This window comes from Podarcis cretensis (assembly GCF_951804945.1).
Source record: "Podarcis cretensis genome assembly, contig: SCAFFOLD_33, whole genome shotgun sequence".
In the NCBI taxonomy this organism is placed as follows: domain Eukaryota; kingdom Metazoa; phylum Chordata; class Lepidosauria; order Squamata; family Lacertidae; genus Podarcis; species Podarcis cretensis.
Window position 1 is genome coordinate 80,001 of NW_027647828.1, and position 22,100 is coordinate 102,100.

General features: G+C 37.6%; 1 protein-coding gene across 1 annotated transcript in view; it reads right to left on the reverse strand.

Annotated features, from left to right (window-relative positions):
- NDOR1 (NADPH dependent diflavin oxidoreductase 1) overlaps window positions 1–22,092 on the reverse strand; it is a gene marked incomplete at its 5' end in the record, with an annotated part of 53,142 nt that extends 31,050 nt beyond the window's left edge. The window contains 3 exons of the mRNA XM_079996506.1: window positions 1,094–1,191; window positions 2,204–2,281; window positions 21,952–22,092. Of these exons, the coding sequence (XP_079852632.1) occupies window positions 1,094–1,191; window positions 2,204–2,281; window positions 21,952–22,092 (317 nt within the window). The remainder of the gene's footprint in view (window positions 1–1,093; window positions 1,192–2,203; window positions 2,282–21,951) is intronic.
- Window positions 22,093–22,100: the final 8 nt, after the last annotated feature.

Consider the following 22,100-nt stretch of genomic DNA (forward strand, 5'->3'; position numbering starts at 1 on the left):
TTTTCAAATTTTTCCAATTTCCGCCGGATTATCCAATTCCTTTCTGGATTTTACAATTTCAAATTTTTCAAGTTTGCCCAGGATTTCCCCGGTTTTCCCCCTTTTTTCACAGATTTCCCGTTTTTCCAACCCCCCCCCAAATTTCCCATTTTTTCCCATTTTCCCCTGGATCTTCCAATTTCCCCCCAAATTTTTTCAATTTTTGCCGGATTATCCAATTCCCTCCTCGATTTTCAATTTCCCCCGGATTTTCAATTTTTTTCGATTTTTCCCCCCAAAAATTCCAATTTCCGCCGGCTTATCCAATTTCCCCTGGATTTTCCCATTTTTCCCCCATTTTCCCCTGGATTTTCCAATTCCTCCCCCCCGGAATTTCAATTTTTTCCAATTTTCACCCGGATTTTCCCATTTCCACCCTGATTTTCCCATTTCCCCCCTGGATTATCCCATTTTTTCCAATTTCCCCCCGGATTTTCAAATTTTTCCAATTCTGCCCACTATTTCTCTGGTTTTCCCCATTTTTTTCCATTTTCCCCGGATTTTCCCATTTCCCCCCAGATTTTCCCATTTTCCCCTGGATCTTCCAATTTCCCCCCAAATTTTTTCAATTTTTGCCGGATTATCCAATTCCCTCCTCGATTTTCAATTTCCCCCGGATTTTCAATTTTTTTTTATTTTTCCCCCAAAAAAATTCCAATTTCCGCCGGCTTATCCAATTTCCCCTGGATTTTCCCATTTTCCCCCCATTTCCCCCCGGAATTTTCCAATCCCCCCCCCCTGGAATTTCAATTTTTTCCAATTTTCACCCGGATTTTCCCATTTCCACCCTGATTTTCCCATTTCCCCCCGGATTATCCCATTTTTTCCAGTTTCCCCCTGGATTTCCCCATTTTTTCCAGTTTCCCCCTGGATTTCCCCATTTTTTCTAGTTTCCCCCTGGATTTCCCCATTTTTTCCAGTTTCCCCCTGGATTTCCCCATTTTTTCCAATTTCCCCCGGATTTTCCCATTTCCCCCCCAGATTTTCCCGGATTTTCCCAGATTTTTCCGATTTCCGCTCGGATTTTCCGGGGGAGAAAAAAAAAGGGATTTACTTGGGGTACGAAGAATCGCCCAGCCCCAAAACGGCGTAATCCAATCGGGAGAGAGAATTGAGCGGCAGGTTTTTCCGGAACAGGAACCTCCAGAAATTCTGGATTTTTATAGGAAAAAAAGAGAGTTATTTTCTTTATTTTCTAACGGAAATAATTAAAAAACCCTCGTATATATATCTTTATTTTCTAATGGAAAGAAGCCAAACTCAATACATTAAATTTGAATAATATTTAATACATTAAATCTTAATTAAATAATACTTAAGAAATGAAATTTTAAAATAATATAAATATAAATATAAATATAAATATAAATATGTATAAACATATATATACACACACACATTTATATTTATATTTATAAATATATATATTTATACATACATATATACATATACATACATATATATATATATATATATATATAAAACATTTTTATCCATCCATTCAATATATAAATAATAAATAAATAAATATATTTATCTCTGTATATAAATAAATATAAATATGTATAAACATATATACACACACACACACATTTATATTTATATTTATAAATATATATATTTACACATACATATATACACACACATATATATATATATAACATTTTTATCCATTAAATATATAAATAACAAATAAATAAATACATTTATATTTGTACATAAATAAATATAAATAAAATAATATAAATATAAATATAAATATAAATATAAATATGTATAAACATATATATACACACACACACTTATATTTATATTTATAAATATATATATTTATACATACATATATACATATACACACACACACACACACATATATATATATATAACATTTTTATCCATTAAATATATAAATAATAAATAAATATATTTATATTTGTATATAAATAAATATAAATAAAATAATATAAATATAAATATAAATATAAATATAAATATGTATAAACATATATATACACACACACACATTTATATTTATATTTATAAATATATATATTTACACATACATATATACATATACATATATATATACATATATATACACACACACACAACATTTTCTACAACCTTTTTATCCATTCAATATATATCTATTCTTTTTCCCAACCTTCATGTTATCTGGCGGGTCTCCCTGCCCTGTGGTAGCGCAGACGAAAATCACCAATGGCTCCTCGATCAGCTTGGCCTGAGAAAAGCGAGAAAAAAGGGAGGAAAAAAGGAGAGAAAGAAGGAAAAAGAGGGAGAGAAAAAAAAGAGGCGAAAAAGAAGGGGAAAAGGGAGGGGAAAAGGGGGGAAAGGGAGGAAAAAGAAGGGGAAAAGGGAGGAAAAAAGGAGAAGAAAAGGAAAAAGAGGGAGAAAAAAAGAGGGGGAAAAGAAGGGAAAAAGGGAGGGAAAAGGAGAAAAAAAGGAAAAAGGGAAAAAAAAGAGGGGAAAAAGAAGGGAAAAAGGGGGAAAAAAGAAGGGAAAAAGGGAGAGAAAAAAGGGGGGAAAAGAAGGGAAAAAGGGAGGGGAAAAGGGGGGAAAGGGAGGAAAAAGAAGGGGAAAAGGGAGGGGAAAAGGAGGAAAAAAAGGAAAAAGAGGGAGAAAAAAAGAGGGGAAAAAGAAGGGGAAAAGGGAGGGGAAAAGAGGGGGAAAAGAAGGGAAAAAGGGAGAGAAAAAAGGGGGGGAAAGAAGGGAAAAAGGGAGGGGAAAAGGGGGGAAAGGGAGGAAAAAGAAGGGGAAAAGGGAGGGGAAAAGGAGGAAAAAAAGGAAAAAGAGGGAGAAAAAAAGAGGGGAAAAAGAAGGGGAAAAGGCAGGGGAAAAGGGGGAAAAAAGAAGGGAAAAAGGGAGAGAAAAAAGGGGGGAAAGAAGGGGAAAAGGGAGGGGAAAGGGAGGAAAAAGAAGGGGGAAAAGGAGGAAAAAAGGAGAAAAAAAGGAAAAAGAGGGAGAAAAAAAGAGGGGAAAAAGAAGGGGAAAAGGGAGGGGAAAGGGGGAAAAAAGAAGGGAAAAAGGGAGGGGGAAAAGGAGGAAAAAAGGGGGGAAAGAAGGAAAAAGAGGGAGGGGAAAAGAGGGGAAAAAGAAGGAAAAAAGGCAGGAAAAAAGGAGAAAAAAGGAAAAAGAGGGAGAAAAAAAGAGGGGAAAAAGAAGGGGAAAAGGGAGGAAAAAAGGAGAAAAAAAGGAAAAATAGGGAGAAAAAAAGAGGGAAAAAAGAAGGAAAAAAGGAGGGGAAAAGAGGGGAAAGGGAGGAAAAAGAAGGGGAAAAGGGAGGAAAAAAGGAGAAAAAAAGGAAAAATAGGGAGAAAAAAAGAGGGAAAAAAGAAGGAAAAAAGGGAGGGGAAAAGAGGGGAAAGGGAGGAAAAAGAAGGGGAAAAGGGAGGGGAAAAGGAGGAAAAAAAGGAAAAAGAGGGAGAAAAAAAGGGGGGAAAAAGAAGGGGAAAAGGGAGGGGAAAAGAGGGGGAAAAGAAGGGAAAAAGGGAGAGAAAAAAGGGGGGGAAAGAAGGGAAAAAGGGAGGGGAAAAGGGGGGAAAGGGAGGAAAAAGAAGGGGAAAAGGGAGGGGAAAAGGAGGAAAAAAAGGAAAAAGAGGGAGAAAAAAAGAGGGGAAAAAGAAGGGGAAAAGGCAGGGGAAAAGGGGGAAAAAAGAAGGGAAAAAGGGAGAGAAAAAAGGGGGAAAGAAGGGGAAAAGGGAGGGGAAAGGGAGGAAAAAGAAGGGGGAAAAGGAGGAAAAAAGGAGAAAAAAAGGAAAAAGAGGGAGAAAAAAAGAGGGGAAAAAGAAGGGGAAAAGGGAGGGGAAAGGGGGAAAAAAGAAGGGAAAAAGGGAGGGGGAAAAGGAGGAAAAAAGGGGGGAAAGAAGGAAAAAGAGGGAGGGGAAAAGAGGGGAAAAAGAAGGAAAAAAGGCAGGAAAAAAGGAGAAAAAAGGAAAAAGAGGGAGAAAAAAAGGGGAAAAAGAAGGGGAAAAGGGAGGAAAAAAGGAGAAAAAAAGGAAAAATAGGGAGAAAAAAAGAGGGAAAAAAGAAGGAAAAAAGGAGGGGAAAAGAGGGGAAAGGGAGGAAAAAGAAGGGGAAAAGGGAGGAAAAAAGGAGAAAAAAAGGAAAAATAGGGAGAAAAAAAGAGGGAAAAAAGAAGGAAAAAAGGGAGGGGAAAAGAGGGGAAAGGGAGGAAAAAGAAGGGGAAAAGGGAGGGAAAAAGGAGAAAAAAAGGAAAAATAGGGAGAAAAAAAGAGGGAAAAAGAAGGAAAAAAGGGAGGGGAAAAGAGGGGAAAAAAGAAGGGAAAAAGGGAGAGAGAAAAGGGGGAAGAAGAGGGGGGAAAGGGAGGTGGAAAAGAAAAAAGGGAGGGAAAAAGGGAGAAAATGAAGAAGGGGAAAAGAAGGGACAAAGGGAGAGAGAAAAAGAAAAAAGGGAAGGAAAAAATCAGAAAAGGGAGAGGAGGAAAAAGGGAGAAAATTCCTTTTTTTCTTTTTCTCTCTCTCCCTTTTTCCCATTCTTTCTCCCTTCTTCCTCCTCTCCCTCTTCTGATTTTTTCTTCCCTTTTTTCTTTTTCTCTCTCTCCCTTTTTCCCATTCTTTCTCTCTTCTTCCTCCTCTCCTTTTCTGATTTTTTTCTTCCCTTTTTTCTTTTTCTCTCTCTCCCTTTTTCCCATTCTTTCTCCCTTCTTCCTCCTCTCCCTCTTCTGATTTTTTCTTCCCTTTTTTCTTTTTCTCTCTCTCCCTTTTTCCCATTCTTTCTCTCTTCTTCCTCCTCTCCTTTTCTGATTTTTTTCTTCCCTTTTTTCTTTTGCTCTCTCTCCCTTTTTCCCATTCTTTCTCTCTTCTTCCTCCTCTCCTTTTCTGATTTTTTTCTTCCCTTTTTTCTTTTGCTCTCTCTCCCTTTTTTCCATCCTTTCTCCCTTCTTCCTCCTCTCCCTTTTCTGATTTTATTCTTCCCTTTTTCTCTCTCTCTCCCTCCTTCCCATCCTTTCTTCCTTTTTCCTCCTCTGATTTTTTTCTTCCCTTTTTTCTTTTATCCTCTCTCCCTTTTTTCCATTCTTTCTTCCTTTTTCCTCCTCTCCCTTTTCTGATGTTTTTCTTCCCTGTTTTCTTTTTTTCTCTCTCCCTCTTTTCCATTCTTTCTCCCTTTTCTGATTTTTTTCTTTTTCTCTCTCTCCCTTTTCCCCATTCTTTCTTCCTTTTTCCTCCTCTCCCTTTTCTGATGTTTTTCTTCCCTTTTTTCTTTCTTTCTATTTCTCTCTTCTTCCTCCTCTCCCTTTTCTGATGTTTTTCTTCCCTTTTTTCTTTCTTTCTATTTCTCTCTTCTTCCTCCTCTCCCTTTTCTGATGTTTTTCTTCCCTGTTTTCTTTCTTTCTATTTCTCTCTTCTTCCTCCTCTCCCTTTTCTGATGTTTTTCTTCCCTTTTTTCTTTCTTTCTATTTCTCCCTTCTTCCTCCTCTCCCTTTTCTGATTTTTTCTTCCCTGTTTTCTTTTTTTCTCTCTCCCTCTTTTCCATTCTTTCTCCCTTTTCTGATTTTTTTCTTTCTCTCCCTTTTCCCCATTCTTTCTTCCTTTTTCCTCCTCTCCCTTTTCGGATGTTTTTCTTCCCTTTTTTCTTTTTTTCTATTTCTCTCTTCTTCCTCCTCTCCCTTTTCTGATGTTTTTCTTCCCTTTTTTCTTTCTTTCTATTTCTCTCTTCTTCCTCCTCTCCCTTTTCTGATGTTTTTCTTCCCTTTTTTCTTTCTTTCTATTTCTCTCTTCTTCCTCCTCTCCCTTTTCTGATGTTTTTCTTCCCTTTTTTCTTTCTTTCTATTTCTCTCTTCTTCCTCCTCTCCCTTTTCTGATTTTTTTCTTCCCTTTTTTCTTTTGCTCTCTCTCCCTTTTTTCCATCCTTTCTCCCTTCTTCCTCCTCTCCCTTTTCTGATTTTTTCTTCCCTTTTTTCTTTCTCTCTCTCTCCTTTTCCCATTCTTTCTTCCTTTTTCCTCCTCTCCCTTTTCTGATGCTTTTCTTCCCTTTTTTTTTCTTTCTATTTCTCTCTTCTTCCTCCTCTCCCTTTTCTGATTTTTTCTTCCCTTTTTTTCTTTCTCTCTCTCTCCTTTTCCCATTCTTTCTTCCTTTTTCCTCCTCTCCCTTTTCTGATTTTTTCTTCCCTTTTTTCTTTCTCTCTCTCTCCTTTTCCCATTCTTTCTTCCTTTTTCCTCCTCTCCTTTTTCTGATTTTTTTCTTCCCTTTTTTCTTTTGCTCTCTCTCCCTTTTTCCCATTCTTTCTCGCTTCTTCCTTCTCTCCCTTTTCTGATTTTTTTCTTCCCTTTTTTCTTTCTTTCTCTCTCCTTTTCCCATTCTTTCTTCCTTTTTCCTCCTCTCCCTTTTCTGATTTTTTTCTTCCCTTTTTTCTTTTGCTCTCTCTCCCTTTTTCCCATTCTTTCTCGCTTCTTCCTTCTCTCCCTTTTCTGATTTTTTTCTTCTCTTTTTTCTTTTTCTCTCTCTCCCTTTTTCCCATTCTTTCTTCCTTTTTCCTCCTCTCCCTTTTCTGATTTTTTTCTTCCCTTTTTTCTTTTGCTCTCTCTCCCTTTTTTCCATCCTTTCTCCCTTCTTCCTCCTCTCCCTCTTCTGATTTTTTTCTTCCCTTTTTTCTTTTTCTCTCTCCCGTTTTCCCATTCTTTCTTCCATCTTCCTCCTCTCCCTTTTCTGATTTTTTCTTCTCTTTTTTCTTTTTCTCTCTCCCTTTTTCCCATTCTTTCTTCCTTTTTCTCTCTCTCCCTTTTTTCCATTCTGTTTTCTCTTCCCTTTTTTCTTTTTCTCTCTCTCCCCTTTCTCCATTATTTCTCCCTTTTTCCTCCTCTCCCTTTTCTGATGCTTTTCTCCCTTTTTCCTCCTCTCCTTTTTCTGATTTTTTTCTTCCCTTTTTTCTTTTTCTCTCCCATTCTTTCTCCCTTCTTCCTCCTCTCCCTTTTCTGATTTTATTCTTCCCTTTTTCTCTCTCTCTCCCTCTTTCCCATCCTTTCTTCCTTTTTCCTCCTCTGATTTTTTTCTTCCCTTTTTTCTTTTATCCTCTCTCCCTTTTTTCCATTCTTTCTTCCTTTCCCCCCCTCTTTTCTGATTTTTTTCTTCCCTTTTTTCTTTTTTTCTCTCTCCCTCTTTTCCATTCTTTCTCCCTTTTCTGATTTTTTTCTTTCTCTCCCTTTTCCCCATTCTTTCTTCCTTTTTCCTCCTCTCCCTTTTCTGATGTTTTTCTTCCCTTTTTTCTATTTCTCTCTTCTTCCTCCTCTCCCTTTTCTGATTTTTTCTTCCCTTTTTTCTTTCTCTCTCTCTCCTTTTCCCATTCTTTCTTCCTTTTTCCTCCTCTCCCTTTTCTGATGTTTTTCTTCCCTTTTTTCTTTCTTTCTATTTCTCTCTTCTTCCTCCTCTCCCTTTTCTGATGTTTTTCTTCCCTTTTTTCTTTCTTTCTATTTCTCTCTTCTTCCTCCTCTCCCTTTTCTGATGTTTTTCTTCCCTTTTTTCTTTCTTTCTATTTCTCCCTTCTTCCTCCTCTCCCTCTTCTGATTTGTTCTTCCCTTTTTTCTTTCTTTCTATTTCTCTCTTCTTCCTCCTCTCCCTTTTCTGATGCTTTTCTTCCCTTTTTTCTTTCTTTCTATTTCTCTCTTCTTCCTCCTCTCCCTTTTCTGATTTTTTCTTCCCTTTTCCTTTCTCTCTCTCTCCTTTTCCCATTCTTTCTTCCTTTTTCCTCCTCTCCCTTTTCTGATTTTTTTCTTCCCTTTTTTCTTTTTCTCTCTCTCCCTTTTTCCGATTCTTTCTCCCTTCTTCCTCCTCTCCCTCTTCTGATGTTTTTCTTCCCTTTTTTCTTTCTTTCTATTTCTCTCTTCTTCCTCCTCTCCCTTTTCTGATGTTTTTCTTCCCTTTTTTTCTATTTCTCTCTTCTTCCTCCTCTCCCTTTTCTGATTTTTTCTTCCCTTTTTTCTTTCTCTCTCTCTCCTTTTCCCATTCTTTCTTCCTTTTTCCTCCTCTCCCTTTTCTGATTTTTTCTTCCCTTTTTTCTTTCTCTCTCTCTCCTTTTCCCATTCTTTCTTCCTTTTTCCTCCTCTCCCTTTTCCGATTTTTTTCTTCCCTTTTTTCTTTTGCTCTCTCTCCCTTTTTTCCATCCTTTCTCCCTTCTTCCTCCTCTCCCTCTTCTGATTTTTTCTTCCCTTTTTTCTTTCTCTCTCTCTCCTTTTCCCATTCTTTATTCCTTTTTCCTCCTCTCCCTTTTCTGATTTTTTGTTCCCTTTTTTCTTTCTCTCTCTCTCCTTTTCCCATTCTTTCTTCCTTTTTCCTCCTCTCCCTTTTCTGATTTTTTCTTCCCTTTTTTCTTTCTCTCTCTCTCCTTTTCCCATTCTTTCTCCCTTCTTCCTCCTCTCCCTTTTCTGATTTTTTCTTCCCTTTTTTCTTTCTCTCTCTCTCCTTTTCCCATTCTTTCTTCCTTTTTCCTCCTCTCCCTTTTCTGATTTTTTTCTTCCCTTTTTTCTTTTGCTCTCTCTCCCTTTTTTCCATCCTTTCTCCCTTCTTCCTCCTCTCCCTCTTCTGATTTTTTTCTTCCCTTTTTTCTTTTGCTCTCTCTCTCCTTTTCCCATTCTTTCTTCCTTTTTCCTCCTCTCCCTTTTCTGATTTTTTTCTTCCCTTTTTTCTTTTGCCCTCTCTCCCTTTTTTCCATCCTTTCTCCCTTCTTCCTCCTCTCCCTCTTCTGATTTTTTCTTCCCTTTTTTCTTTTTTCCGCTCTCCCTTTTTCCATTCTTCCTTCCTTCTTCCTCCTCTCCCTTTTCTGATGTTTTTCTTCCCTTTTTTCTTTCTTTCTATTTCTCTCTTCTTCCTCCTCTCCCTTTTCTGATGTTTTTCTTCCCTTTTTTCTATTTCTCTCTTCTTCCTCCTCTCCCTTTTCTGATGTTTTTCTTCCCTTTTTCTATTTCTCCCTTCTTCCTCCTCTCCCTTTTCTGATTTTTTCTTCCCTTTTTTCTTTCTCTCTCTCCTTTTCCCATTCTTTCTTCCTTTTTCCTCCTCTCCCTTTTCTGATTTTTTTCTTCCCTTTTTTCTTTTGCTCTCTCTCCCTTTTTTCCATCCTTTCTCCCTTCTTCCTCCTCTCCCTCTTCTGATGTTTTTCTTCCCTTTTTTCTTTCTTTCTATTTCTCTCTTCTTCCTCCTCTCCCTTTTCTGATGTTTTTCTTCCCTTTTTTCTTTCTTTCTATTTCTCTCTTCTTCCTCCTCTCCCTTTTCTGATTTTTTTCTTCCCTTTTTTCTTTCTTTCTATTTCTCTCTTCTTCCTCCTCTCCCTTTTCTGATTTTTTTCTTCTCTTTTTTCTTTTTCCCTCTCTCCCTTTTTCCCATTCTTTCTTCCTTTTTCTCTCTCTCCCTTTTTTCCATTCTTTTTTCTCTTCCCTTTTTTCTTTTTCTCTCTCTCCCTTTTTTCCATTCTTTCTTCCTTTTTCTCTCTCTCCCTTTTTTCCATTCTTTTTTCTCTTCCCTTTTTTCTTTTTCTCTCTCTCCCTTTTTCCCATTCTTTCTTCCTTCTTCCTCCTCTCCCTTTTCTGATTTTTTTCTTCCCTTTTTTCTTTCTTTCTATTTCTCTCTTCTTCCTCCTCTCCCTTTTCTGATTTTTTTCTTCTCTTTTTTCTTTTTCCCTCTCTCCCTTTTTCCCATTCTTTCTTCCTTTTTCTCTCTCTCCCTTTTTTCCATTCTTTTTTCTCTTCCCTTTTTTCTTTTTCTCTCTCTCCCTTTTTTCCATTCTTTCTTCCTTTTTCTCTCTCTCCCTTTTTTCCATTCTTTTTTCTCTTCCCTTTTTTCTTTTTCTCTCTCTCCCTTTTTTCCATTCTTTCTTCCTTTTTCTCTCTCTCCCTTTTTTCCATTCTTTTTTCTCTTCCCTTTTTTCTTTTTCTCTCTCTCTCCTTTTCCCATTCTTTCTTCCTTTTTCCTCCTCTCCCTTTTCTGATTTTTTCTTCCCTTTTTTCTTTCTCTCTCTCTCCTTTTCCCATTCTTTCTTCCTTTTTCCTCCTCTCCCTTTTCTGATTTTTTCTTCCCTTTTTTCTTTCTCTCTCTCTCCTTTTCCCATTCTTTCTTCCTTTTTCCTCCTCTCCCTTTTCTGATTTTTTCTTCCCTTTTTTCTTTCTCTCTCTCTCCTTTTCCCATTCTTTCTCCCTTCTTCCTCCTCTCCCTTTTCTGATTTTTTCTTCCCTTTTTTCTTTCTCTCTCTCTCCTTTTCCCATTCTTTCTTCCTTTTTCCTCCTCTCCCTTTTCTGATTTTTTTCTTCCCTTTTTTCTTTTGCTCTCTCTCCCTTTTTTCCATCCTTTCTCCCTTCTTCCTCCTCTCCCTCTTCTGATTTTTTTCTTCCCTTTTTTCTTTTGCTCTCTCTCTCCTTTTCCCATTCTTTCTTCCTTTTTCCTCCTCTCCCTTTTCTGATTTTTTTCTTCCCTTTTTTCTTTTGCCCTCTCTCCCTTTTTTCCATCCTTTCTCCCTTCTTCCTCCTCTCCCTCTTCTGATTTTTTCTTCCCTTTTTTCTTTTTTCCGCTCTCCCTTTTTCCATTCTTCCTTCCTTCTTCCTCCTCTCCCTTTTCTGATGTTTTTCTTCCCTTTTTTCTTTCTTTCTATTTCTCTCTTCTTCCTCCTCTCCCTTTTCTGATGTTTTTCTTCCCTTTTTTCTATTTCTCTCTTCTACCTCCTCTCCCTTTTCTGATGTTTTTCTTCCCTTTTTTCTTTCTTTCTATTTCTCTCTTCTTCCTCCTCTCCCTTTTCTGATGTTTTTCTTCCCTTTTTTCTTTCTTTCTATTTCTCTCTTCTTCCTCCTCTCCGTTTTCTGATGTTTTTCTTCCCTTTTTCTATTTCTCCCTTCTTCCTCCTCTCCCTTTTCTGATTTTTTCTTCCCTTTTTTCTTTCTCTCTCTCCTTTTCCCATCCTTTCTCCCTTCTTCCTCCTCTCCCTCTTCTGATTTTTTTCTTCCCTTTTTTCTTTTGCTCTCTCTCCCTTTTTTCCATCCTTTCTCCCTTCTTCCTCCTCTCCCTCTTCTGATGTTTTTCTTCCCTTTTTTCTTTCTTTCTATTTCTCTCTTCTTCCTCCTCTCCCTTTTCTGATGTTTTTCTTCCCTTTTTTCTATTTCTCTCTTCTTCCTCCTCTCCCTTTTCTGATTTTTTCTTCCCTTTTTTCTTTCTCTCTCTCTCCTTTTCCCATTCTTTCTTCCTTTTTCCTCCTCTCCCTTTTCTGATTTTTTTCTTCCCTTTTTTCTTTTGCTCTCTCTCCCTTTTTTCCATCTTTTCTCCCTTTTTCCTCCTCTCCCTTTTCTGATGTTTTTCTCCCTTTTTCCTCCTCTCCTTTTTCTGATTTTTTTCTTCCCTTTTTTCTTTTTCTCTCCCATTCTTTCTCCCTTCTTCCTCCTCTCCCTTTTCTGATTTTATTCTTCCCTTTTTTTCTCTCTCTCCCTTTTTTTCCATTCTTTTTTCTCTTCCCTTTTTTCTTTTTCTCTCTCTCCCATTTTCCCATTCATTCTCTCTTCTTCCTCCTCTCCCTTTTCTGATTTTTTCTTCCCTTTTTTCTTTCTCTCTCTCTCCTTTTCCCATTCTTTCTTCCTTTTTCCTCCTCTCCCTTTTCTGATTTTTTTCTTCCCTTTTTTCTTTTGCTCTCTCTCCCTTTTTTCCATCCTTTCTCCCTTCTTCCTCCTCTCCCTTTTCTGATGTTTTTCTTCCCTTTTTTCTATTTCTCTCTTCTTCCTCCTCTCCCTTTTCTGATTTTTTCTTCCCTTTTTTCTATCTCTCTCTCTCCTTTTCCCATTCTTTCTTCCTTTTTCCTCCTCTCCCTTTTCTGATTTTTTTCTTCCCTTTTTTCTTTTGCTCTCTCTCCCTTTTTTCCATCCTTTCTCCCTTCTTCCTCCTCTCCCTTTTCTGATTTTTTCTTCCCTTTTTTCTTTCTCTCTCTCCTTTTCCCATTCTTTCTTCCTTTTTCCTCCTCTCCCTTTTCTGATTTTTTTCTTCCCTTTTTTCTTTTGCCCTCTCTCCCTTTTTTCCATCCTTTCTCCCTTCTTCCTCCTCTCCCTCTTCTGATTTTTTCTTCCCTTTTTTCTTTTTTCCGCTCTCCCTTTTTCCATTCTTCCTTCCTTCTTCCTCCTCTCCCTTTTCTGATGTTTTTCTTCCCTTTTTTCTTTCTTTCTATTTCTCTCTTCTTCCTCCTCTCCCATTTCTGATGTTTTTCTTCCCTTTTTTCTTTTTCTCTCTTCTTCCTCCTCTCCCTTTTCTGATGTTTTTCTTCCCTTTTTTCTTTCTTTCTATTTCTCTCTTCTTCCTCCTCTCCCTTTTCTGATGTTTTTCTTCCCTTTTTTCTTTCTTTCTATTTCTCTCTTCTTCCTCCTCTCCGTTTTCTGATGTTTTTCTTCCCTTTTTTCTATTTCTCTCTTCTTCCTCCTCTCCCTTTTCTGATTTTTTCTTCCCTTTTTTCTTTCTCTCTCTCTCCTTTTCCCATTCTTTCTTCCTTTTTCCTCCTCTCCCTTTTCTGATTTTTTTCTTCCCTTTTTTCTTTTGCTCTCTCTCTCCCTTTTTTCCATCCTTTCTCCCTTCTTCCTCCTCTCCCTCTTCTGATGTTTTTCTTCCCTTTTTTCTTTTTCTCTCTTCTTCCTCCTCTCCCTTTTCTGATGTTTTTCTTCCCTTTTTTCTTTCTTTCTATTTCTCTCTTCTTCCTCCTCTCCCTTTTCTGATGTTTTTCTTCCCTTTTTTCTTTCTTTCTATTTCTCTCTTCTTCCTCCTCTCCGTTTTCCGATGTTTTTCTTCCCTTTTTTCTATTTCTCTCTTCTTCCTCCTCTCCCTTTTCTGATTTTTTCTTCCCTTTTGTCTTTCTCTCTCTCCTTTTCCCATTCTTTCTTCCTTTTTCCTCCTCTCCCTTTTCTGATTTTTTTCTTCCCTTTTTTCTTTTGCTCTCTCTCCCTTTTTTCCATCCTTTCTCCCTTCTTCCTCCTCTCCCTCTTCTGATTTTTTTCTTCCCTTTTTTCTTTTTTTCTCTCTCCCTCTTTTCCATTCTTTCTCCCTTTTCTGATTTTTTTCTTTCTCTCCCTTTTCCCCATTCTTCCTTTTTCCTCCTCTCCCTTTTCTGATGTTTTTCTTCCCTTTTTTCTTTCTTTCTATTTCTCTCTTCTTCCTCCTGTCCCTTTTCTGATGTTTTTCTTCCCTTTTTTCTTTCTTTCTATTTCTCTCTTCTTCCTCCTCTCCCTTTTCTGATGTTTTTCTCCCTTTTTCCTCCTCTCCTTTTTCTGATTTTTTTCTTCCCTTTTTTCTTTTTCTCTCTCTCCCTTTTTCCCATTCTTTCTCCCTTCTTCCTCCTCTCCCTTTTCTGATTTTATTCTTCCCTTTTTCTCTCTCTCTCCCTCTTTCCCATCCTTTCTTCCTTTTTCCTCCTCTGATTTTTTTCTTCCCTTTTTTCTTTTATCCTCTCTCCCTTTTTTCCATTCTTTCTTCCTTTTTCCTCCTCTCCCTTTTCTGATTTTTTTCTTCCCTGTTTTCTTTTTTTCTCTCTCCATTCTTTCTCCCTTTTCTGATTTTTTTCTTTTTCTCTCTCTCCCTTTTTCCCATTCTTTCTTCCTTTTTCCTCCTCTCCCTTTTCTGATTTTTTTCTTCCCTGTTTTCTTTTTTTCTCTCTCCCTTTTCCATTCTTTCTCCCTTTTCTGATTTTTTTCTTTTTCTCTCTCTCCCTTTTCCCCATTCTTTCTTCCTTTTTCCTCCTCTCCCTTTTCTGATGTTTTTCTTCCCTATTTTCTTTCTTTCTATTTCTCTCTTCTTCCTCCTCTCCCTTTTCTGATGTTTTTCTTCCCTTTTTTCTTTCTTTCTATTTCTCTCTTCTTCCTCCTCTCCCTTTTCTGATGTTTTTCTTCCCTTTTTTCTTTCTTTCTATTTATCCCTTCTTCCTCCTCTCCCTCTTCTGATTTTTTCTTCCCTTTTTTCTTTCTTTCTATTTCTCTCTTCTTCCTCCTCTCCCTTTTCTGATGCTTTTCTTCCCTTTTTTCTTTCTTTCTATTTCTCTCTTCTTCCTCCTCTCCCTTTTCTGATTTTTTTCTTCTCTTTTTTCTTTTTCCCTCTCTCCCTTTTTCCCATTCTTTCTTCCTTTTTCTCTCTCTCCCTTTTTCCATTCTTTTTTCTCTTCCCTTTTTTCTTTTTCTCTCTCTCCCTTTTTCCCATTCTTTCTCCCTTCTTCCTCCTCTCCCTTTTCTGATTTTTTCTTCCCTTTTTTCTTTCTCTCTCTCTCCTTTTCCCATTCTTTCTTCCTTTTTCCTCCTCTCCCTTTTCTGATTTTTTTCTTCCCTTTTTTCTTTTGCTCTCTCTCCCTTTTTTCCATCCTTTCTCCCTTCTTCCTCCTCTCCCTCTTCTGATGTTTTTCTTCCCTTTTTTCTTTCTTTCTATTTCTCTCTTCTTCCTCCTCTCCCTTTTCTGATGTTTTTCTTCCCTTTTTTCTATTTCTCTCTTCTTCCTCCTCTCCCTTTTCTGATTTTTTCTTCCCTTTTTTCTTTCTCTCTCTCTCCTTTTCCCATTCTTTCTTCCTTTTTCCTCCTCTCCCTTTTCTGATTTTTTTCTTCCCTTTTTTCTTTTGCTCTCTCTCCCTTTTTTCCATCTTTTCTCCCTTTTTCCTCCTCTCCCTTTTCTGATGTTTTTCTCCCTTTTTCCTCCTCTCCTTTTTCTGATTTTTTTCTTCCCTTTTTTCTTTTTCTCTCCCATTCTTTCTCCCTTCTTCCTCCTCTCCCTTTTCTGATTTTATTCTTCCCTTTTTTTCTCTCTCTCCCTTTTTTTCCATTCTTTTTTCTCTTCCCTTTTTTCTTTTTCTCTCTCTCCCATTTTCCCATTCATTCTCTCTTCTTCCTCCTCTCCCTTTTCTGATTTTTTCTTCCCTTTTTTCTTTCTCTCTCTCTCCTTTTCCCATTCTTTCTTCCTTTTTCCTCCTCTCCCTTTTCTGATTTTTTTCTTCCCTTTTTTCTTTTGCTCTCTCTCCCTTTTTTCCATCCTTTCTCCCTTCTTCCTCCTCTCCCTTTTCTGATGTTTTTCTTCCCTTTTTTCTATTTCTCTCTTCTTCCTCCTCTCCCTTTTCTGATTTTTTCTTCCCTTTTTTCTATCTCTCTCTCTCCTTTTCCCATTCTTTCTTCCTTTTTCCTCCTCTCCCTTTTCTGATTTTTTTCTTCCCTTTTTTCTTTTGCTCTCTCTCCCTTTTTTCCATCCTTTCTCCCTTCTTCCTCCTCTCCCTTTTCTGATTTTTTCTTCCCTTTTTTCTTTCTCTCTCTCCTTTTCCCATTCTTTCTTCCTTTTTCCTCCTCTCCCTTTTCTGATTTTTTTCTTCCCTTTTTTCTTTTGCCCTCTCTCCCTTTTTTCCATCCTTTCTCCCTTCTTCCTCCTCTCCCTCTTCTGATTTTTTCTTCCCTTTTTTCTTTTTTCCGCTCTCCCTTTTTCCATTCTTCCTTCCTTCTTCCTCCTCTCCCTTTTCTGATGTTTTTCTTCCCTTTTTTCTTTCTTTCTATTTCTCTCTTCTTCCTCCTCTCCCATTTCTGATGTTTTTCTTCCCTTTTTTCTTTTTCTCTCTTCTTCCTCCTCTCCCTTTTCTGATGTTTTTCTTCCCTTTTTTCTTTCTTTCTATTTCTCTCTTCTTCCTCCTCTCCCTTTTCTGATGTTTTTCTTCCCTTTTTTCTTTCTTTCTATTTCTCTCTTCTTCCTCCTCTCCGTTTTCTGATGTTTTTCTTCCCTTTTTTCTATTTCTCTCTTCTTCCTCCTCTCCCTTTTCTGATTTTTTCTTCCCTTTTTTCTTTCTCTCTCTCTCCTTTTCCCATTCTTTCTTCCTTTTTCCTCCTCTCCCTTTTCTGATTTTTTTCTTCCCTTTTTTCTTTTGCTCTCTCTCTCCCTTTTTTCCATCCTTTCTCCCTTCTTCCTCCTCTCCCTCTTCTGATGTTTTTCTTCCCTTTTTTCTTTTTCTCTCTTCTTCCTCCTCTCCCTTTTCTGATGTTTTTCTTCCCTTTTTTCTTTCTTTCTATTTCTCTCTTCTTCCTCCTCTCCCTTTTCTGATGTTTTTCTTCCCTTTTTTCTTTCTTTCTATTTCTCTCTTCTTCCTCCTCTCCGTTTTCCGATGTTTTTCTTCCCTTTTTTCTATTTCTCTCTTCTTCCTCCTCTCCCTTTTCTGATTTTTTCTTCCCTTTTGTCTTTCTCTCTCTCCTTTTCCCATTCTTTCTTCCTTTTTCCTCCTCTCCCTTTTCTGATTTTTTTCTTCCCTTTTTTCTTTTGCTCTCTCTCCCTTTTTTCCATCCTTTCTCCCTTCTTCCTCCTCTCCCTCTTCTGATTTTTTTCTTCCCTTTTTTCTTTTTTTCTCTCTCCCTCTTTTCCATTCTTTCTCCCTTTTCTGATTTTTTTCTTTCTCTCCCTTTTCCCCATTCTTCCTTTTTCCTCCTCTCCCTTTTCTGATGTTTTTCTTCCCTTTTTTCTTTCTTTCTATTTCTCTCTTCTTCCTCCTGTCCCTTTTCTGATGTTTTTCTTCCCTTTTTTCTTTCTTTCTATTTCTCTCTTCTTCCTCCTCTCCCTTTTCTGATGTTTTTCTCCCTTTTTCCTCCTCTCCTTTTTCTGATTTTTTTCTTCCCTTTTTTCTTTTTCTCTCTCTCCCTTTTTCCCATTCTTTCTCCCTTCTTCCTCCTCTCCCTTTTCTGATTTTATTCTTCCCTTTTTCTCTCTCTCTCCCTCTTTCCCATCCTTTCTTCCTTTTTCCTCCTCTGATTTTTTTCTTCCCTTTTTTCTTTTATCCTCTCTCCCTTTTTTCCATTCTTTCTTCCTTTTTCCTCCTCTCCCTTTTCTGATTTTTTTCTTCCCTGTTTTCTTTTTTTCTCTCTCCATTCTTTCTCCCTTTTCTGATTTTTTTCTTTTTCTCTCTCTCCCTTTTTCCCATTCTTTCTTCCTTTTTCCTCCTCTCCCTTTTCTGATTTTTTTCTTCCCTGTTTTCTTTTTTTCTCTCTCCCTTTTCCATTCTTTCTCCCTTTTCTGATTTTTTTCTTTTTCTCTCTCTCCCTTTTCCCCATTCTTTCTTCCTTTTTCCTCCTCTCCCTTTTCTGATGTTTTTCTTCCCTATTTTCTTTCTTTCTATTTCTCTCTTCTTCCTCCTCTCCCTTTTCTGATGTTTTTCTTCCCTTTTTTCTTTCTTTCTATTTCTCTCTTCTTCCTCCTCTCCCTTTTCTGATGTTTTTCTTCCCTTTTTTCTTTCTTTCTATTTATCCCTTCTTCCTCCTCTCCCTCTTCTGATTTTTTCTTCCCTTTTTTCTTTCTTTCTATTTCTCTCTTCTTCCTCCTCTCCCTTTTCTGATGCTTTTCTTCCCTTTTTTCTTTCTTTCTATTTCTCTCTTCTTCCTCCTCTCCCTTTTCTGATTTTTTTCTTCTCTTTTTTCTTTTTCCCTCTCTCCCTTTTTCCCATTCTTTCTTCCTTTTTCTCTCTCTCCCTTTTTCCATTCTTTTTTCTCTTCCCTTTTTTCTTTTTCTCTCTCTCCCTTTTTCCCATTCTTTCTCCCTTCTTCCTCCTCTCCCTTTTCTGATTTTTTCTTCCCTTTTTTCTTTCTCTCTCTCTCCTTTTCCCATTCTTTCTTCCTTTTTCCTCCTCTCCCTTTTCTGATTTTTTTCTTCCCTTTTTTCTTTTGCTCTCTCTCCCTTTTTTCCATCCTTTCTCCCTTCTTCCTCCTCTCCCTCTTCTGATGTTTTTCTTCCCTTTTTTCTTTCTTTCTATTTCTCTCTTCTTCCTCCTCTCCCTTTTCTGATGTTTTTCTTCCCTTTTTTCTATTTCTCTCTTCTTCCTCCTCTCCCTTTTCTGATTTTTTCTTCCCTTTTTTCTTTCTCTCTCTCTCCTTTTCCCATTCTTTCTTCCTTTTTCCTCCTCTCCCTTTTCTGATTTTTTTCTTCCCTTTTTTCTTTTGCTCTCTCTCCCTTTTTTCCATCTTTTCTCCCTTTTTCCTCCTCTCCCTTTTCTGATGTTTTTCTCCCTTTTTCCTCCTCTCCTTTTTCTGATTTTTTTCTTCCCTTTTTTCTTTTTCTCTCCCATTCTTTCTCCCTTCTTCCTCCTCTCCCTTTTCTGATTTTATTCTTCCCTTTTTTTCTCTCTCTCCCTTTTTTTCCATTCTTTTTTCTCTTCCCTTTTTTCTTTTTCTCTCTCTCCCATTTTCCCATTCATTCTCTCTTCTTCCTCCTCTCCCTTTTCTGATTTTTTCTTCCCTTTTTTCTTTCTCTCTCTCTCCTTTTCCCATTCTTTCTTCCTTTTTCCTCCTCTCCCTTTTCTGATTTTTTTCTTCCCTTTTTTCTTTTGCTCTCTCTCCCTTTTTTCCATCCTTTCTCCCTTCTTCCTCCTCTCCCTTTTCTGATGTTTTTCTTCCCTTTTTTCTATTTCTCTCTTCTTCCTCCTCTCCCTTTTCTGATTTTTTCTTCCCTTTTTTCTATCTCTCTCTCTCCTTTTCCCATTCTTTCTTCCTTTTTCCTCCTCTCCCTTTTCTGATTTTTTTCTTCCCTTTTTTCTTTTGCTCTCTCTCCCTTTTTTCCATCCTTTCTCCCTTCTTCCTCCTCTCCCTTTTCTGATTTTTTCTTCCCTTTTTTCTTTCTCTCTCTCCTTTTCCCATTCTTTCTTCCTTTTTCCTCCTCTCCCTTTTCTGATTTTTTTCTTCCCTTTTTTCTTTTGCCCTCTCTCCCTTTTTTCCATCCTTTCTCCCTTCTTCCTCCTCTCCCTCTTCTGATTTTTTCTTCCCTTTTTTCTTTTTTCCGCTCTCCCTTTTTCCATTCTTCCTTCCTTCTTCCTCCTCTCCCTTTTCTGATGTTTTTCTTCCCTTTTTTCTTTCTTTCTATTTCTCTCTTCTTCCTCCTCTCCCATTTCTGATGTTTTTCTTCCCTTTTTTCTTTTTCTCTCTTCTTCCTCCTCTCCCTTTTCTGATGTTTTTCTTCCCTTTTTTCTTTCTTTCTATTTCTCTCTTCTTCCTCCTCTCCCTTTTCTGATGTTTTTCTTCCCTTTTTTCTTTCTTTCTATTTCTCTCTTCTTCCTCCTCTCCGTTTTCTGATGTTTTTCTTCCCTTTTTTCTATTTCTCTCTTCTTCCTCCTCTCCCTTTTCTGATTTTTTCTTCCCTTTTTTCTTTCTCTCTCTCTCCTTTTCCCATTCTTTCTTCCTTTTTCCTCCTCTCCCTTTTCTGATTTTTTTCTTCCCTTTTTTCTTTTGCTCTCTCTCTCCCTTTTTTCCATCCTTTCTCCCTTCTTCCTCCTCTCCCTCTTCTGATGTTTTTCTTCCCTTTTTTCTTTTTCTCTCTTCTTCCTCCTCTCCCTTTTCTGATGTTTTTCTTCCCTTTTTTCTTTCTTTCTATTTCTCTCTTCTTCCTCCTCTCCCTTTTCTGATGTTTTTCTTCCCTTTTTTCTTTCTTTCTATTTCTCTCTTCTTCCTCCTCTCCGTTTTCCGATGTTTTTCTTCCCTTTTTTCTATTTCTCTCTTCTTCCTCCTCTCCCTTTTCTGATTTTTTCTTCCCTTTTGTCTTTCTCTCTCTCCTTTTCCCATTCTTTCTTCCTTTTTCCTCCTCTCCCTTTTCTGATTTTTTTCTTCCCTTTTTTCTTTTGCTCTCTCTCCCTTTTTTCCATCCTTTCTCCCTTCTTCCTCCTCTCCCTCTTCTGATTTTTTTCTTCCCTTTTTTCTTTTTTTCTCTCTCCCTCTTTTCCATTCTTTCTCCCTTTTCTGATTTTTTTCTTTCTCTCCCTTTTCCCCATTCTTCCTTTTTCCTCCTCTCCCTTTTCTGATGTTTTTCTTCCCTTTTTTCTTTCTTTCTATTTCTCTCTTCTTCCTCCTGTCCCTTTTCTGATGTTTTTCTTCCCTTTTTTCTTTCTTTCTATTTCTCTCTTCTTCCTCCTCTCCCTTTTCTGATGTTTTTCTCCCTTTTTCCTCCTCTCCTTTTTCTGATTTTTTTCTTCCCTTTTTTCTTTTTCTCTCTCTCCCTTTTTCCCATTCTTTCTCCCTTCTTCCTCCTCTCCCTTTTCTGATTTTATTCTTCCCTTTTTCTCTCTCTCTCCCTCTTTCCCATCCTTTCTTCCTTTTTCCTCCTCTGATTTTTTTCTTCCCTTTTTTCTTTTATCCTCTCTCCCTTTTTTCCATTCTTTCTTCCTTTTTCCTCCTCTCCCTTTTCTGATTTTTTTCTTCCCTGTTTTCTTTTTTTCTCTCTCCATTCTTTCTCCCTTTTCTGATTTTTTTCTTTTTCTCTCTCTCCCTTTTTCCCATTCTTTCTTCCTTTTTCCTCCTCTCCCTTTTCTGATTTTTTTCTTCCCTGTTTTCTTTTTTTCTCTCTCCCTTTTCCATTCTTTCTCCCTTTTCTGATTTTTTTCTTTTTCTCTCTCTCCCTTTTCCCCATTCTTTCTTCCTTTTTCCTCCTCTCCCTTTTCTGATGTTTTTCTTCCCTATTTTCTTTCTTTCTATTTCTCTCTTCTTCCTCCTCTCCCTTTTCTGATGTTTTTCTTCCCTTTTTTCTTTCTTTCTATTTCTCTCTTCTTCCTCCTCTCCCTTTTCTGATGTTTTTCTTCCCTTTTTTCTTTCTTTCTATTTATCCCTTCTTCCTCCTCTCCCTCTTCTGATTTTTTCTTCCCTTTTTTCTTTCTTTCTATTTCTCTCTTCTTCCTCCTCTCCCTTTTCTGATGCTTTTCTTCCCTTTTTTCTTTCTTTCTATTTCTCTCTTCTTCCTCCTCTCCCTTTTCTGATTTTTTTCTTCTCTTTTTTCTTTTTCCCTCTCTCCCTTTTTCCCATTCTTTCTTCCTTTTTCTCTCTCTCCCTTTTTCCATTCTTTTTTCTCTTCCCTTTTTTCTTTTTCTCTCTCTCCCTTTTTCCCATTCTTTCTCCCTTCTTCCTCCTCTCCCTTTTCTGATTTTTTCTTCCCTTTTTTCTTTTTCTCTCTCTCCTTTTCCCATTCTTTCTTCCTTTTTCCTCCTCTCCCTTTTCTGATGTTTTTCTTCCCTTTTTTCTTTTGCTCTCTCTCCCTTTTTTCCATCCTTTCTCCCTTCTTCCTCCTCTCCCTCTTCTGATTTTTTTCTTCCCTTTTTTCTTTTGCTCTCTCTCCCTTTTTTCCATCTTTTCTCCCTTTTTCCTCCTCTCCCTTTTCTGATGTTTTTCTCCCTTTTTCCTCCTCTCCTTTTTCTGATTTTTTTCTTCCCTTTTTTCTTTTTCTCTCCCATTCTTTCCCCCTTCTTCCTCCTCTCCCTTTTCTGATTTTATTCTTCCCTTTTTTTCTCTCTCTCCCTTTTTTCCATTCTTTCTTCCTTTTTCTCTCTCTCCCTTTTTTCCATTCTTTTTTCTCTTCCCTTTTTTCTTTTTCTCTCTCTCCCTTTTCCCCATTCATTCTCTCTTCTTCCTCCTCTCCCTCTTCTGATGTTTTTCTTCCCTTTTTTCTATTTCTCTCTTCTTCCTCCTCTCCCTTTTCTGATTTTTTCTTCCCTTTTTTCTTTCTCTCTCTCTCCTTTTCCCATTCTTTCTTCCTTTTTCCTCCTCTCCCTTTTCTGATTTTTGTCTTCCCTTTTTTCTTTTTTCCGCTCTCCCTTTTTTCCATTCTTTCTTCCTTTTTCCTCCTCTCCCTCTTCTGATTTTTTCTTCTCTTTTTTCTTTTGCTCTCTCTCCCTTTTTTCCATCCTTTCTCCCTTCTTCCTCCTCTCCCTCTTCTGATTTTTTTCTTCCCTTTTTTCTTTTGCTCTCTCTCCCTTTTTTCCATCTTTCTCCCTTCTTCCTCCTCTCCTTTTCTGATATTTTTCTTCCCTTTTTTCTTTCTTTCTATTTCTCTCTTCTTCCTCCTCTCCCTTTTCTGATGTTTTTCTTCCCTTTTTTCTTTTTTCCGCTCTCCCTTTTTCCATTCTTTCTTTCTTTCTTCCTCCTCTCCTTTTCCGATTTTTTCCTTCCCTTTTTCCTCCTCACCACCGGATAGGCGTCCAAGGCGTCGACTCGGATCCGGAAGCGGCGCCGTTCCGCCTGGCGCCCGATTCTCTCGGCCAGATCCTCGGCGGTTCCTGATTGGCTGCCGAAAAGGACGAGGAGGCGGCGGGGGGGCGGGGCCATCTGGGGGG